This window comes from Pecten maximus, chromosome 16 (genome assembly GCF_902652985.1).
Source record: "Pecten maximus chromosome 16, xPecMax1.1, whole genome shotgun sequence".
Taxonomy (NCBI): domain Eukaryota; kingdom Metazoa; phylum Mollusca; class Bivalvia; order Pectinida; family Pectinidae; genus Pecten; species Pecten maximus.
Genome location: NC_047030.1, coordinates 6,721,866 through 6,738,887, shown reverse-complemented (window position 1 = coordinate 6,738,887; position 17,022 = coordinate 6,721,866). Strand labels below are relative to the sequence as shown.

Genomic DNA, 17,022 nt, shown 5'->3' with positions numbered 1-17,022 from the left:
AGCTCTCAACTTTGTCAATGTTACAGCCCACAGTTCAAACAGTTCTGAATTTTTCGCAAAGTTCATCTTTAACATGGTCAAATAAATTCTTTCCAAATTTAACCAGGCTTTCATGTGATAGCTTGTCGCGACAGAGCACTTCTAATTTCATGAAGAAGTGAAAAGTAGGGTCACATATATTTGTAAGACTGTCCCGCTCATTTTGCTTCCTTTGAGTAATGTTCAAACTGTCAGGGTCACTTGTGATTTCTTTAACATCCTCATATGATGCACACAGAGCATTTAAGATTGTCATTTGACATTTCAGATTTACCACTTTTGATTCCATTCCCTCCGCAAACAAAGTATTTCTCAACTTCTTGGAAGTAATATATTTCAATTTGGCAACTACATAACCACCAATATATCTGATTTTTCCACGAGCAGATGAGTCCAGTTCTTGTTGAGATGAGATGTTCTTGATTGGTTCCACAGTGTCAAGCTGAAGATGAGCAGATAATAACTCAAAAGATTGCCTTTCAAGGTAAAACATGACTCACGTAAATAGCTGAAATTCTGATCCGTCAATGTCAAGTTTATAATATGTCCGAATTTCCACAACACTGCTTTCATACTCCACAGAGTTGACGTATTTGTGAAATTTCTTGAAATAATCATTTCTGTGTATTTGTGAAAATTTTGCTTCATCATCTGGGAAACAGTTCAATCCGAAATCCTCGACCATTGAAAATTGAACTTTGAACCAATCATCAAATTTCTGGAAATCACAAAGAAGTTTTTGTTTGAAGGATAACATTCTTTCTTCTGTAGGTGTGTCCAGAAACTCTGTGAGAACCGAATACAACCCGACTTTTGATGGAGATAGAGACTCTTCAGCTGTAAGAATGTTAGTTTCAATGAAATTGTCTAGAAAAGTCAAGTGTTCAATTTCACTGTCAGAAAAATCTGAGTCGCGCATGTTTGTATCTGAAGGCTCATCATTTTTGTCTTCTGATGGTAGATCTTGTTGAATTTGTTTTTTACAACATGTCAAATCAGCTCTGACGTCATCAACAGAAATATTTTGATGAAATTGTTTCACGTGAACAGAATGTTGCTTACATAGGGACTGTTTGAAGTTCAAAAAAACAATTTTGACAATTTACAACCACATTCTCTAAACTCATGCCCTGCGATTTATGTACTGTCATTGCGTAGGCAAGCTTCAATGGAAGTTGGGCTCTTTTGGCAACTACTATTTTTTTGCGCAGGATCAAAAGTGGTAAAAGTAGTCCTTCCAATATTTGTCGTAATTGTCTTTTTTCCATTAAAGTCTAATATTAAATATTAGGCAGGTTTACACAGCAGATATGGGGCCTGCCTGTCATCCAAACACAGTCAATTTAACATACTGCATGGCTTCACTTGAAGCTTTTGGAGATTTATGCTCCTCCTTGCTGACCAGTACAGGTCATGCCAAGGCTAAATAAACTGTATCAAAGGACATCTCATGTCCGCTTGTCAACTGCACACATGTGCAAATATATACTCAAAGCACCTGCTAGTTTTTATGTTCTCTGTCTCTCAGATAAACAAACCTTAGCAAAGCAACTTCCCAGTCTGAATGTAATGGGCACAGATAAGACTTGCATGCAGATATTATCTTGGGGGAATCTAATTACCCTTATCACTCAGTCTTGACCAGTCTGGCTCTATCTATGACCTCCCTGACCCTACGGTTATCTATGAAGGGAGGTTTCACTCCTGCACCCAATTTACATATTCTAATTAAACAGCCCCTTACTAACAAGGTAAGGATGTCAAGAGATCCAATCAGAAGACCACGCTCGGTCACATGGCTAATGTCAATTTCTCCTCAGAAATTCTATCCAAATTGCCATTGTTGTTCTAACTGCTCGAACAAACAGTCATACCATCCACCTCCCCACCGCCACCTTCTAATTGGTTGCTTGTGACTTTATCGGTTTCAACATTTGGGCCTATGGCAGTAAACTGACACCATGTACTAACATAATAACATGGACTATTAATGATGCCAGACTACTGCTATACACCACAAATCGGTTAATCCAACCCCAGAACCAAGGGTTAGCTGGACTGCATACATCAACTCTATCTGGCCCAGGGTAAGACAGCAAGTCAAACCCCAAGCCTAAGTGATGTAACTCCCAACTCTTGCCGACTCCTGGACATTTGAGCGACCAGGCTATGGTACCCATGAGCTTCAGGTCAGCCATACCTCCAAGTCATGTTCTCAACGGGTTGTTGGCCATAGCTTTTCAGCACCATGCTCTTCAGCATTACGGGGTTCAAATAGCCCACGGCTATACCCCACCCGGTCCAAGGGAGGTAACTGCTAAGGTGATATGCACCCCTTATCTGCAAACCTTTTAATAAATACTGTAAATTTATCTTACATCGTTTGTTATTTTGTTGTGTAAATTGCGAATTTAACCTCCACAGAATCTGATAACAGTTTTGTTACAACGCCACGCAGTCCATTCACAAGCTCGTCACTTCGATTTTGCACACGCATCACTGGACATCCAACTTTAAGTGTTAAATTCCTTGGCGCCAAAAACTTGCCAAGGTAGTGTTCACTACCTTCATCGGTGGCCTTGTATCTTTTCAGTTCACCATCTAGCTGGTTCAGTTTTTCAAAATTGAACAAATCAACGTCTAAGTTTCTTGTAAACAGTTGTATGCAGTCCATTTCATTTGCCAGAGGCCGATCCAATGACTTGAGGAAGGCAACAGTGTCATCCGAGGGATGCCCTATTTCTAGTTCATTAATGCACTGGATGAGGGTTGTGTCCTCCTGTCTGTGAATTTCATTCAAGACTACTTTATGGGGGGAAAATCAAGGCAGAAGGAAGCATGGCTTACCAGAATCACCATGTAACTGGTTTGCAACTGGGGGGGAGTTGATAAAAATCGCCCACCAAAACAACTTGAATTTGGCCGAATACTTCCTTAGAGTTTCTGACATGTTTGCAAAGGAATTGAACCTGGTTCAGTACTTTTGCACTAACCATATAGACACTTCATCAATTATTAACACATCAACAGTTTCTATATTTGTTTTGCTTTCATGAATCTTTCATCTCTTTTCACCAAATGTGCAATTTCCTCATCTAAATGTCTCCCGTTTTCAATCCCTGACCATTTGTGTAATGTCTGCGCACCCAGGTCGCCATAATGTGTGGCTGCTATCCCAGTGGAACAAACAATTGACACGTTTTTGTGGCTTTTTCTTTGATATTCCACAATCCGTTTCACTAAATATGTTTTATCAGATCCAACTTGGCCCGTGATTATCACGTTGTGTCCGTTTTTTACCAATTCAAACGCATTTACTTGATCTTCGTCCACTTTTTCACTACTATATATTTTACCGGACTTTCTAAATCTCAAACCGAAGCAAATACATCGAGATTCTCTTACCTGTTCGTAGCGATAATAGTACTCGGAACACCTCGAAGGTCAACTCCGTACTTGACCTACGCCGCTAGGGGTCGTGAATTTATTACTTCCGTTGAAGTTGTCTCTGTCACGGTTGAACCAACAGCCAACTGGAGCATGTCGTGGATTTATCGGCTTAAAGACGTGGACTGATACAGTGAAACATGTTTACATTTAGAGGAAATTATGTCCGCAAGCGGTCCATACCGCGTTTGAATGGTTAGTGGGAATTTCATAAAATATAGAGCACCGAAGCGAGGTAGGTGACTGACGACGGTAAAATTTTCATGCGGGAGTCGGTTACCTTCTCTATATTATAACAACCAGAAACGGGTGGGTTTTTTTTAAAAAGCGCTTTATAATCGATTCCAATGTTGTATTGGTGCATAAATAGACAAGAAATGATGTTACAAATTAAAATTAGACAATTCCATTATAACTTTAGTTCCTGACCCCAAGTACCTGTGCATTGATACTGAGTAATCCAAGCAACTCATAATTGAAATACATATATACGTTAATTTTCGTACTTATGAGTACATTTATACCGGGGACATATTCTCACGAAAACAAATCGCACTCCAATATATCTTAAAACAACAACTTTATCAAGAGTTATCTCACCTTGTCACTTTTAACATCCATATCTATACGATAATAAACATCTCCGTAATTTTCCCAGCGTTGATGTAAATAAGGGTAGCACTTTTCGACCCGCACATCGCAATGGCTTCCTCCATAAAAATGCACACACATGTAGATGTTCCTAGGACATAGCATGCAGTCGTCATGGGTGTGATCATCCGTGATGTCTCCATGAAATACAAACTCAGGTATACCTACAAACTGTTGTTCATCAGGTCCGTAATGTTCATAGTGTTGTTCATAATGGTGACTATGGTGTTCATGACTACTCTGGCCAGACATACCCATTGGAAACCCATAGTTTCTACCCACCAACGTCTTCTTCTTCTGAACGCTTGGATTAATACCAGGGTAGTTTGATGTTTGAATGGAAAACAGCGGGTGTAACTTCTGTTTGTTTCGGTAGTTCGACTTGGGAAGACACACAAGTTGTACTTAATACATGAATGGAAACTAGGCACACTATCAGTATCTGTGAGAAAAAATATCAAGTAACACTTCTTTATAAAGGAAAACAGAAATTTCTCACTAAAACACGATATCGAACCTCTTGTTACAGACTATAACACGATATCGTATCTCTAGTTACCGTCTATAACACGATATCGTATCTCTAGTTACCCACTATAGCACGATATTGTATCTCTAGTTACCAACTATAACACGATATCGTATCCCTAGTTACCATCTATAACACGACTTCGTTTCTCTGGTTAAAAATCGATTAAATGAGGGAAAATGATAGCAAAACTGCAGACCTTTTAAAGGAAAATAATCAGTGTTTCGGAAGAGCAAGCGTCTTCTCCTTCATCGACGACACCCGCCATACAAATCTAGGTCACGACGACACCCGCCATATAAATCTAGATCACGGCGACACCCGCCATACAAATCTAGGTCACGACGACACCCGCCATATAAATCTAGGTCACGACGACACCCGCCATACAAATCTAGGTCACGACGACACCCGCCATACAAATCTAGGTCACGACGACACCCGCCATATAAATCTAGGACATGTTATGTCACAACCTTAAACTGAGAACTAGGATTGTGATCACGGAACTAGCAGACATCAACAAGCAAAGTATCTGACTTCATATTGGAAAGGAGGAAAATCCCAATAAGGTAACTATGTCTACCATACCACTTCCCATGGCCTTTATTAACCTGGTCTCTCGAAACACTGTTTCGTTCAATGAATTCCTTAACTATATAAAAATTGGTGTTAGCATGTTGTATAACTGGCTTTTCTATTTTTTCAACAAACTTTTATCCAAGATTTTCAAGATTCAAGATTTTTTTATTACTCTCTGACACACCAAACTACTAAATACCACTCTAAGTAAAGCCAAGAACTCTTCGATGCTGCTGGAGGCTAAATTTATAATCATCCAGAAAGAAAAGAAAATCAACATTGGATAAAGAAAATTAATTAATTAATTAATTAATTAATTAAAGGATGTGCACTAATACATAAATTGATCAGTTAGATACATTTTGTGTATTGGAACATCTTACTCGACTCCCAATAGATATAAGCACTCCATCCAACCGTAATTTTAGTACGAACCGAAGTGATAGTCGTTTATTAAATAATATGATTTGATCTGGATTGTAATGTATGTACAGTGTATAAACATATATACGAATTGTACAATTGCACATAGTGAAAACACACATGACGAAGTCAGATAATTCCCATTCCCTGTCCGAACATACGGTCAACGTCTCCAAATCACCTTCAACATTAAACCTTTAAGCGATAGAAAGTTATCTATACAAATGTAGATGCTGGGCAGGACGAAATCAAATATGTAAGGTTTAACAAGATAAAAAGAAAATATATTTACCATCTTCATAACAATGCTTGTGTCAATTGGTGATAGCCCTGGTGTATTTGACTTCACAAATACAAACGTATGTATAGACCTTACCGCAGTGTCTAGATAAGCAGTACACGAACATAGGTCATTGTGTCGATCATGCAGAGATAAGTAATTATCTGTATAAAAAATCGGGGCTCCAAGAAGACAAACCTTTACTCTGATGCACGATGTGAAAGTCATTTTACAGACACAAACATTAATCTAACTACACTTTTCGAAGTTACGGTTATGTTTATCATCAAAAATAAAAAGATATTTACAAAACTTCAAAAATATTTGTTACCTTCTTATAACGAATGGACAAGAGAACTTACTATACGATTCGGTGTTGTTTGTGCAGCCTAATTTCGAACCCTTTTGACCGACAAAATTAACGTACGTTTAAACTTTCGTTTTCACTTATCGGGTTCTCACTTTGAAAGCGTGGGATAAGGTCTACTTTTAATTTGACTTAAAGCAACAAAAAAAAAATACTTACCTTTCTGTTACGGTTAAGATAGTCCTCTTTGTTCTAGTTCAATAGCTATGTTATTTTTCAATTAAGTTTTCTTGGAAAATCCCTGCCCTTGTTCTATCTATAAAAAAAAGAAACAATTATCAAGCCTATTATACAACAGAATATTTCTAAGGGTTATAAATAAAAAGGTGTCCATGGAGACCCTGAACAAATATACAAGTTTTGTAACCTGGAAGAGCGAGAGTCTTCCGTTTCACCACGACAACCGAAATATAGATTAAGCCCAGGTAATTTCAAGCTCTAAAAGAAGTAACCGGGTTGTGATCATGGAACCACCAGACATATCAACAAGTCCCACATGCGTCTGACTTTATATCAAATCAGTACATATTAAGATTATGATGTCGCCTATGGCATTGTCTCATGGTTTTGAAGCATCTACATGGACATTGTGATTCGCAAACAGGTCTTGAGCCTTGACTATCAAGTGAAATGGGGCTTGTTTATATTTAGAAGAGGACAATAAACCGATGGGATATTGAAAACATCACGATTATCATACAGTATGTTTCCCTGCTGTGATTTAAGATCAGTCGTAAGCGGATGAGCATTTTAATCGTTTAAGGAATGTCAACCCACCTGCTCAATACCGGTTTGTTGTTAAGCAAAAACATGGGATGAATTTAATTACGCAAGGTGTTTGTTACCTGTTCTGAAAAGCTTTTAGATGTCTTGACAAAAACAGGTCGGCCAACAGAGGGACAGCTGTTGTATTGGGTAGACAGTGGTCTGTAGGAAGATCGTGAATGTAAATTCAACAAAAATATTCTCAATCAGAAAATTCAGTCATTCTCATGATTTCATCATCGGTATTATTTCGCCTTTGTCAAAGCCGATCGATACAATCACATATGAAGACCAAATTCCTGTAACGACACTTGCCTTTATCACAAAGAAAGAAAGAAAGAAAATGAAATATTATGTAACGATAAGACGGAAGATGTTACTATTGCGATTGGACACATCTTACAGCATAACGATATACTCAGTGCAAAAGAATTTAAAGGAAAAGCCATAAATGATTAACTTGGTGTCCAACGACAACGATATCAATAGCTTTTTAATTCCATAAGGATATTATAACTAAACGTATGTTCCAGGTGGTTTTAATATCATCAAAACCATGATAACGTCGAATTTCGTTGGTACAAGAATTTTGGGGAAATGTTTAACATACATTCATGTATTTTGGAAATGCGAAGCGAGACAACTCTTAGAAGTTATCGGGAATCAAATACTTCGATCACGATAACCGACGATCAGTTAAGCCTTTAGCAGGATGTATTTATAGATATTCAAGGTACATAGATACAGCCATTCTTATCCTGATAGCGTTATGTTATTCGATTTTAGACAAAGACACGTTTATGAAAACGATAACAGGTAAACAGCGTATGAATAGATGTTACCACGGTCATGTTGTGAAATTCCTCTAATATAGTCTAAATAAAATAATTAAAAATTATTACATACACCGAGCTGTAACAATTTAAAGATTTAGAAGAGGTTATATGTTGGCTAAGAATATAAGCGCCAAGTAAATAATCTTAAAGAGCGTGTAACACAATAATTAAAGGTATAAATCAAATGCAGAAAATTGTAAAATACGGGACCATCCAAAGTATTCGACTAATTTGGTGTGGGGTAGGACCTAAGCCGACCATCCATTTTTCAAATAACTGCTCCCGGTCAGAGACAAGTGTCTCGAATCTACTCTACACAGATTTATCTTTCCAACCAAAGTCAGCTGTTATAGTGAAACAAACAATTAACGGTGGCTTTGTATTAGCTTAAGTTCATGAGTAGTCCAGAAAGAAGATTTGAAATTATAAATAAACATTAGACATCTATAAGATCTATGCCTCAGACTGAGTAGTAGTCGAAGGCATAACGTTACGTTATGAAATTAGCTATGTCATTTTCATATCAGTACTTCATTAATGTGTGTAAAATATTGGGGTCATTTTTATACATTCTTTGATAGTTGAATTGACTCAGCTAAAATCTAAAATGGTGTTTAAGTTAACTAAAATTTTGGAACCCCTCTCCCTCCATTGCATGTTTTTTTGTTTTTTGTTTTTGTTATAAAATAATATTATGTGATTTCCTCAAGATCGCACACGAAATATATATATAGAATCTAGATCTATATATAAAAAAATATAAGTAACCTTTCCCCGAAAAGAATATGTAGAAAATAAAGGTTTTCCATCATTATATAAAGGTTTTCAATGTTTTGATTTGTTGTTAGCCTGTTCAAAAAAAGTAATTCTTATTTTGTTTCAGAACACCCAGTAGGCATACGACCCTAGCCTAAAATACAATATGCCCTACCAACAAACCAAAAGTTTCGTTCATTTATGCTCTATTCCGTATTTTGTATCAACATTTTCATCCCGAGCGGTGAACCAATCGAAATGGAGAATTTTAGCGACGTTTTAGGTTTCAACCAATCAAAAGCTTGTTAGCTGTAGTAAGGGGGTCACCAACTTACCGAGGGTGAGAGAGAAGAACAAAGGGAAAGAGCAAGGAAGTCCAGTTACCAACAGGACAAATTGTAACACCTTTTTTACCATCAGAGGCCATGTCCGATTCCGAAAAACAACCGGAGGAAAAGGAAGAACCAACGAAAAATGTCATCGGTAAGTTTTGAGTGTCGGTTCGATCGGTGACTGGAGAAAAATGGGAAATTCTTGGGATGTCTGCGAAACTGGGTCACCGCGTGGTCGATTGAGACCATGTTTGTAGCCAAAGCGTGAGTGAAGATTTTTCATTAAATTTGATACGTTGTTCGTTTTGTTTATTCTGTATGCGAGTGTTTGATTGTTGTTTGTACCAAAAGTTTAAATATTTTGATGTTTGTTTAATGTTTCTAGCCTTAATTACAAGAATTCAGATATTTTTTCGTACCCGGCATGTTCCATCTCGACGAGCGACCATGTGGTTTTTTTAGGTCATGAATCAGTAATCTCGTGTTTTATTTCATAGCGACGAAAGTTACCGGCACAGTGAAATGGTTCAACGTCAAAAGCGGATATGGCTTCATCAACAGGTGACTATGATACATTTTTATTATTAATCAGGATGAAATAGTTCAGGAGTTTCCAAATAAAAAATTCCGTCCATGCTCGATTGAACAACCCCCCCGCTCATTACCCACGACACCGGTGATATCGCGTGAAACGTGAATAAACTTGAAGACGGCCGTTTTCTCAACGAGAATTTGACTATATAAATAGCTTTTAAATGTATCGATGTGACTTTTAATAAGGTAACATAGTTGTTTCGGTCTGTATTGTTTGATGTATATGATACTACAGTTCGTTACTTGTTCGCAATGGGCCAAGTGCACGTGCCACACCCCCTTCTCAGGTGTAAAGTGCACATACCTGCAACGAGTAGGCCTATTAAAAAATAGAAATAGGAAATACCACCAAATGTTTTTGAACAAACTGATAGTAACTAGACGAACGAGTTTTCACTAAATTTAAATTTTTTACATCAGCAGGTAAGAATTAATTTGATGTAATTCGTAATTAAAATATCAATAATAAAACTTTCAAATGCGAATTTATAACTTTATGTCATTTAGAAGGAAAATCTTATGAAGAAAAATATTGATGGTTTTAAAGATTGATCTCCAGGTTGTACTAGATATTGACCTGTACATATAGAAGCAATATGCAGTTAAAGGAAAATTCCACTGATAATGAAATGCATTTGTTGAAGTGATCATGATTTGATTTGATTTTTTTTATTCCAGAGACGACACCAAAGAAGATGTTTTTGTCCATCAGGTAAACAATTTTTAAAAATTACATAGCTCAGTTTTGTCTTTGTATCAGAATTCTCTGTCCTCATTATTTATGTGCCTTGCTCGTGATTAAAATAGGTCAAGTATATCCAGTCATTTAGATCCCTAGATCCAAATCTGACACATTTTAGATACTTACATTAAAATTGTAACATCTGAGAAATTCAGATATATTTTTAATGAGATAACAATATCAGGTGTAGCGGGACTGGACTGGGTCGATCATCGGTGACCAGGTAGCTCAATTGGTAGAGCATCCGGCTAGTGTTCGGAGGTCCGGGTTCGAACCCCGGTCTGGCCGCTACATTTTCTCCTCTCCTGTTACACAGGGAAGTAGAATTGTCATAAATGACACTATACATTTTCATTTAATACAGCGTAATTATTTTGTTTTATAGACTGCCATCACGAAGAACAACCCTCGCAAATACCTCCGAAGTGTCGGTGATGGAGAGAAAGTAGAGTTCGATGTCGTAGAAGGAGAAAAGGTAATCTATGGTATTTGTTAGAAACCACTCTCTTGTTCAAGATATATGTCACCCTGGTAAATACTAGCTACTATAAAGGACTCCCAAACTAATGTCTGTGTATCCTTGGGATGCATTGTAATTCCAAAATCTGCCATACAATGAAGAAATAACAGTTGATTATAATTGACAATAGTATTTAATTACTAAAGGCAACATTGTTATACCTGATGACCAACTTGGATGCTAAAACTGCTTTACCATGACTTGGTCATTTTTAAAATGTCATGGTACTCCCAGTTTTCACATCTGAAAGTCCCTGGAACCTGCATAACAAAATTACAGGGAAAACCCTTTATTTGACTCCAGCATTTTTGGTTTAAAGTACTTGATTTGCATTACAATTCCTTATACTAGAAGTGTCATGATTGCAGATTAAGTGAAAATTTGTAGTAAAATCTGGACAACTGATATAAAGAAACTTTTTAAATATTTTAAACAAATGGCACAAAATAATGGCAACCAAAATTATCTGTTTACCTACTGTTACAGGGCAATGAGGCATCTAATGTGACAGGACCTGAGGGCAACCCTGTCCAGGGCAGCAAGTATGCCGCTGATCGCCGTCGTTACCGAGGCTACTACAGAGGAGGACCCGGAGGCCGACGTCTCCCACCTTACCGCAATGTAAGTCTCTTTACTTCTTTGATTTTCCCAATGAAGTTGTCAAATTCCCAAAATCTGATATTTTCATCCGATGAAAAGATTCAGCAATCTATGTTACCCATTTCTTCTGCTTCATTTGATTTTTTTTCAAAATGGTCAGAAAAAACTTCAAACTGCTTCATATGCGATGTATTGTAACTCTCAATTTCTTCCCAGATAAGGGTAGTCTTATAGGTTATTTACCATGTTAAAAAAAATTTAGCGTTATGGTATATAGGGAATATCAAAATATTTGTGTAATTGGTAATATTTAGGAATTCTGGCATGTTGTACAGGGTGAATCGGTAGAGGGAGAAGAGACTGAGGAAGGAGAAGAGAGACAGAGGCGTCCTCCAGGAGGACCTCCTCGACGCAGGCCATACCGTGGAGGATACTATGGTGGTTACCGTGGTTACTTCCGTGGGGGCAATTTCCGCCGGGGCCCAATGAGACCTCCCCCAAGGTACCAAAACCATGGAGGACAGATGGTGGAAGAAGAAGGACAGTACATGGACGACCAATTCCGTCGTCGTCGCCGACCATTTGGCTACCGATTCTACCAACCACGAAACCCAAGGTACTACGGTCAGGGTGGCGAGGATGACGGATCATTCAGAGGACGCCCTTTCAGAGGAAGAGGGCGCGGAGGTCGAGGACGTGGCAGAGGACGTGGAAACTCGAGGAAGAGGGTAAGTCAAAGACATTATTTTTACAAAACCGTTTTTAAGGAAGTTTGTGGCGTTGAAAAGTTTAATACTGCCATATGGCTTTTAAAAGATGCATTGTGCATGAAAGATTTTGATATTAAAAGATATCTGAACTGTTGTGGAGTTAAGACTATCAATTTAACAAAGAAAAAACTTAAATTGGGTGCTTCCAGGTAATATAACTTTGATAATGCTTTGAATAGAAGAAAGGGAAGTATGTGTTGAAAGATTTTTAACGTCAGGGTGCCTTTGGCACCTGCCGTTATAGGCGTGGTGGGAAAATGTTGTTACTGACAGATCTGTTCCGGCTAACTATTCCTCTTTTCTGTCATACAAATGATATACATCCGCAGCCTAATATAGTTCCTATTTTGAGCAATAGTTATTGACTCAATTTAAGTGATGTAAACCGTGTTTACTGCAATTATAAAATGAAATGTGAATGTTTGGTGTTCTTGACTATTTAAGAGTATAAATATCAACCTTTTTCCTCGTCAGTATATGCAATTTTGTTGGCGTATGATTACGTAGTTCTGTCTCGATACTGCCTTGAAAACGAAAGTAGAAAAATCAGTTTGATCGTCGTGGAAATTTACATGCATTCACAGAGAAACTATCCACATCTGTTCATCCTGAGTTCATATGCAGGAACATTTGATAGCTTAAAACCAATCCTATTTACGTAGTCAAATGCACCCGAGCATTCCAAGAGATAACTTCAGCTGTCAAGTGACTCATCACTAGTCAGCCAAAATGGCGGTTATGTCTACTGTAACTAAACCAACGACCGTTCGCAGTTTCATATTCATTTGTATGTGAGGTATGACCAGGAATTGAGGGCAAGTTGTAACAAACTACATTGCCGTTTTTCGTGAGGATTTTATTAAATAAGGTTATTATTTGTTGTTTGAAAAGAATCTAATGATTATGATCCGTGACTGATCATGATTGTACTGGCGTCGGTGTCAAAACTAGATATGTCTCGTCGGACAACGCGACCGCAGTTTTCTATCGGAGTGAAAATGTGTTACTACGGGTCATAAAATAGATGTTTGATAGGCCTTATTAATAACTTATAGTATAAATAAAATTTTAAAAAACTTCGGCTGTGTACATCTTGGATTTTATCTTTAGTTGTAGTTACTTGAACAACATGTTCTGTTAATAGACTGATTTGTCGTTCAGTTGATTCTTTTTTCAAAGTTTACAAGCAGCTTTACTGATTCAGGAGTATATCAATAATCTTCCACAAGCATTAAAGAAATGGGGAAACAACTATACTCAGCTATTGTAAAGTTGTCAGCTGATATACCGTATATGTTATACATGTTTTCTTGAATATATATAGAATAGGAATACCAGGGCCAGATGAAGACATTTCATCTGATACAAATGTAACTGTCTGACTATAAAATCCAATTTTAAATTTCTTATAATATGACCTCAGACCCTGACGTTTGATTTAATTTTTGAAGTTTAATTGATTGTAGGTAAACAGAGACAACCAAGACACTAACAGCCAGGAGGGAGGAGATTCTAACGATGCCGGAGCTGAATCCTCGGGTGCAGGAGACGAACGAACCGACGGAGGAGAGCAGGCCGAGTAAGCATCTCTTGCCGGCAACCATCTTGCATCACCATCCAAGAACATATTATGATAAACCTTTGTTATGTAGTCCAGCAGTCTAGACTCCTGCATCTGTGTTTTGCTTTAATCACATGGCCTTTTTCCTTATGTATTTAAAAATTACAATCTTGACATGGCCGACTTGATGTAACCATCGCAGGAACAGATAGCGCCAGGTCTGAAAATGTTCTCTTTTGTGTGTAGTAAGAAACACCAACTCACTCGACTATGCAAAAAAATAACATGCCATGAAATGGATAACTTTTCCTCCGAAGACCAACAGAAGAGAAAGGTTGAAAATTTGTCTCTGATGGCACACATAAGAGAAAAGTTGATAACTTTGACTCGGACGATGAACTGAAGAGAAAAGTTGTTTGTGTGACTTTTACACAATAAAATTAACATAAAAAAATATACAGTGAACAAATGAAATTTATATACTAATGTTTTATTAACTGGAAAAAAAAAGAGGAATGAAGTGTATTTCAATTCCACACATATTTGAAGAAACTATTTAACAAAATATGGCAAATATTGGAATACAGAAAAGTTGACTGACTTGGTGTTGCACGTTTTATTATAATACCAATGTAATTTGATAGTGCTTAAAAAATTGAAATTTCTCACAGAGGTCTACATCCGGTTTCTGTGTAGATCCAAGAATATCCCAGGCGGCAAATGAAATTTTATGCCTGAAAGACAAAATTGTGCATGAAATAAACATCTGCCTAAAAAATTCAGTTTTTTGTTGTTTTTTTCTTAATGTCATTTATTTAAGAAATAATTAACGATGATTCGTGTATTATTGCAGGATATACGAGGACGAGGATATTTTGCAATTAAATTAATAACGAAGGCCGCAGGCCTGAGTTATTAATTAAAATTGCAAAATATCCGAGTCCGAGTTGTATATCCTGCAACAATACACGAGTCAAAGTTGATTATTTCTATTCTACCATGTACTGTTTACTTCGGAGATCGACCTCTTTCTAATAGACAAATAGCAAAGAAACCCCGGGAAAACCTTGTAATTTATTTCTTAAGTATTGCATTATTTGTTGATGAAATATACAGGCAATACAGTACTACGATCAAGAGCATCTATCATATGGCATTGATTTTGAAAATTAAAAAAAAAAGAAAAAAAAGTGGGGGCCTCCGTAGGATTCGAACTCGCGTCGTGATAAAAAATATATTGAAAGACTAACCCATTAGCCCACTCGACTATAGTAACCTTTTATGAAACGGGTGAATATTAGATATTTAAAATTGTAACAGCTGTGACGCACGAGCGTGGGTTATTGGAAAATAATACATGGTTTTTAACCAATCAAAACTGGTGTTACATAGCAAACATGGTAGAATTACAGATAAACCCCTTCATATTATCGTTGGTCTGCCATGGTAACGACTTCCACTGATTTCCTTTCAATAGTGAACGAAATGTTTCAAATACATCCTTTTTAATACGTTCACATTAAGCTATTATGGAAAAATAAGATGTCCGCTTAACTTGTGGTGGTAAAAGTTAAGTTATCAGTTATTTTCAGTCAATATATAGCATGGTCAATGTGGGGACGTGCTTCGTACTTCCAATAACTAAAGAATGGATTGACAACTAAAATTTATTGACAATTGATAGCACGTGTATGGATTTTAGTGTCGGGGGGGGTTCATGAGGGGGATTTACACAATATTAATCCCTAGATTTCTGAATGTATGGTTGTATTTGATTGGTTTACACTCTAGTCGAAGCATGATTCTCTACCAATCGTCCAAGGGTCTCTGTTGGTGAGCATTGGGTCCGTGGGATACCTACGATGTCTCGTGTTTGCAGGATCATCAATTTCAAAATTGTAAGATAAATGTGGTTTACAATATGACCTACAAGCTTTTATAGTCGCTTGTAGATTCTGGTAGGTGTGTTGTAGAGAGGAAGACCGAGTCGAATGTAGTGTATGTCTTTAATAATTAATTTTCTTTGTTTTCATGGTAAATACTCAAATGTGATTGGTCGAAAAATTCTATTCCGAGAATGGCGCGAAAAATGTGACGTCACAATACGACAATTGATGTTGCGTATTGATTTGAGAAAAAGAATCCCATTTAAAACCAGTAAAATTGTACGTTAAACATGTTTTAAATTAGAAAATCATTTTCAAGAATTAATTATAAGCGTTGATGTCAATTTTTTTAAAGTTTCATCGGGGTACGAAACAAATTTTGTTCGCAAACTTCTGTAAGAATCCGCTATGCGGATTCATACAGTTTGCAAAAAAAAACTTTAAAAAAATGACATCAATGCTTAATTAAACTTGTAGGTATGCTCAATACAGACCCAGGATTCCAACAAAATCGGTATACAGTCTTGTCCTAGTCCCCAAGTAACAGTAATGAGTGGTTGATACAAGATTACATATGGCAGCTGTCGATTAGCCCGACAGTATTTCTGGTAATCCGGAATAGAAGATATGATGAGTTAACCATGTACAACACACTATTATCATGAGATCTAAATAACGGGTAACAAGTACCCTGTCTGTGCCAAAGGGCCATCTTGGATTTTGACAATTGAAGTTTGTTATCACTATTTCTCGGAAAGTACTGAAGGGATCTTTCTCAATTTTTATATGCAAGTTCCCCAAGGTCCCTAGTTGTGCATATTGCATTTTGGGACTGATCAGAAAACAACATGGCCGACATTCAGTCATCTAGGATTGTGACAACTAAAGTTTCATATGTAGGTTCCCCTTGGTCCCTAGTTGTGTTTTGCCTGGAAATATGTTAGATATAAAAACTATTGTAATTTTGGGTAAAAGATATGTCTTCCCCCTTTTAGTAGATATACTGTATGGAATATTGTTTCAAGTGTATCTGATGAAGTAATACGGGCAACATCTGTATGATACAAAGTTGTGCCCTTTCGCTTCTTGTTAAGTTTCAAGAACATTTGTTAGAGATATGTCCCTTTTATTAGATTTTCTGTATGGAATATTGTGTTGGCAATACTTATCAAACTTTATATATTACATCCATATTATATAAATTTGTGCCCTTTCACTTTTCATAATTTCAAAGAACATTTGTTCAGAGTTATGCACCATTTAGTTGATATTCTGTTATGAATACTGTGTCAAGTGTATAATAATCTTATAAAGTACTGTTCAAAGCAATATTTCTCAAACT

At 36.9% G+C, this 17,022-nt stretch overlaps 1 protein-coding gene across 1 annotated transcript; it reads left to right on the top strand.

Annotated features, from left to right (window-relative positions):
- Positions 1 to 8,954: 8,954 nt before the first annotated feature.
- LOC117345428 (Y-box factor homolog) lies at positions 8,955 to 14,576 on the top strand. Its single transcript, XM_033908512.1, has 7 exons — positions 8,955 to 9,158; positions 9,505 to 9,568; positions 10,280 to 10,313; positions 10,729 to 10,818; positions 11,350 to 11,484; positions 11,799 to 12,191; positions 13,700 to 14,576. The coding sequence occupies exons 1-7, from the start codon at positions 9,101 to 9,103 to the stop codon at positions 13,814 to 13,816; spliced, it is 891 nt and encodes a 296-aa protein (XP_033764403.1). The 5' UTR covers positions 8,955 to 9,100; the 3' UTR covers positions 13,817 to 14,576.
- The last annotated feature ends 2,446 nt before the right edge of the window (positions 14,577 to 17,022 follow it).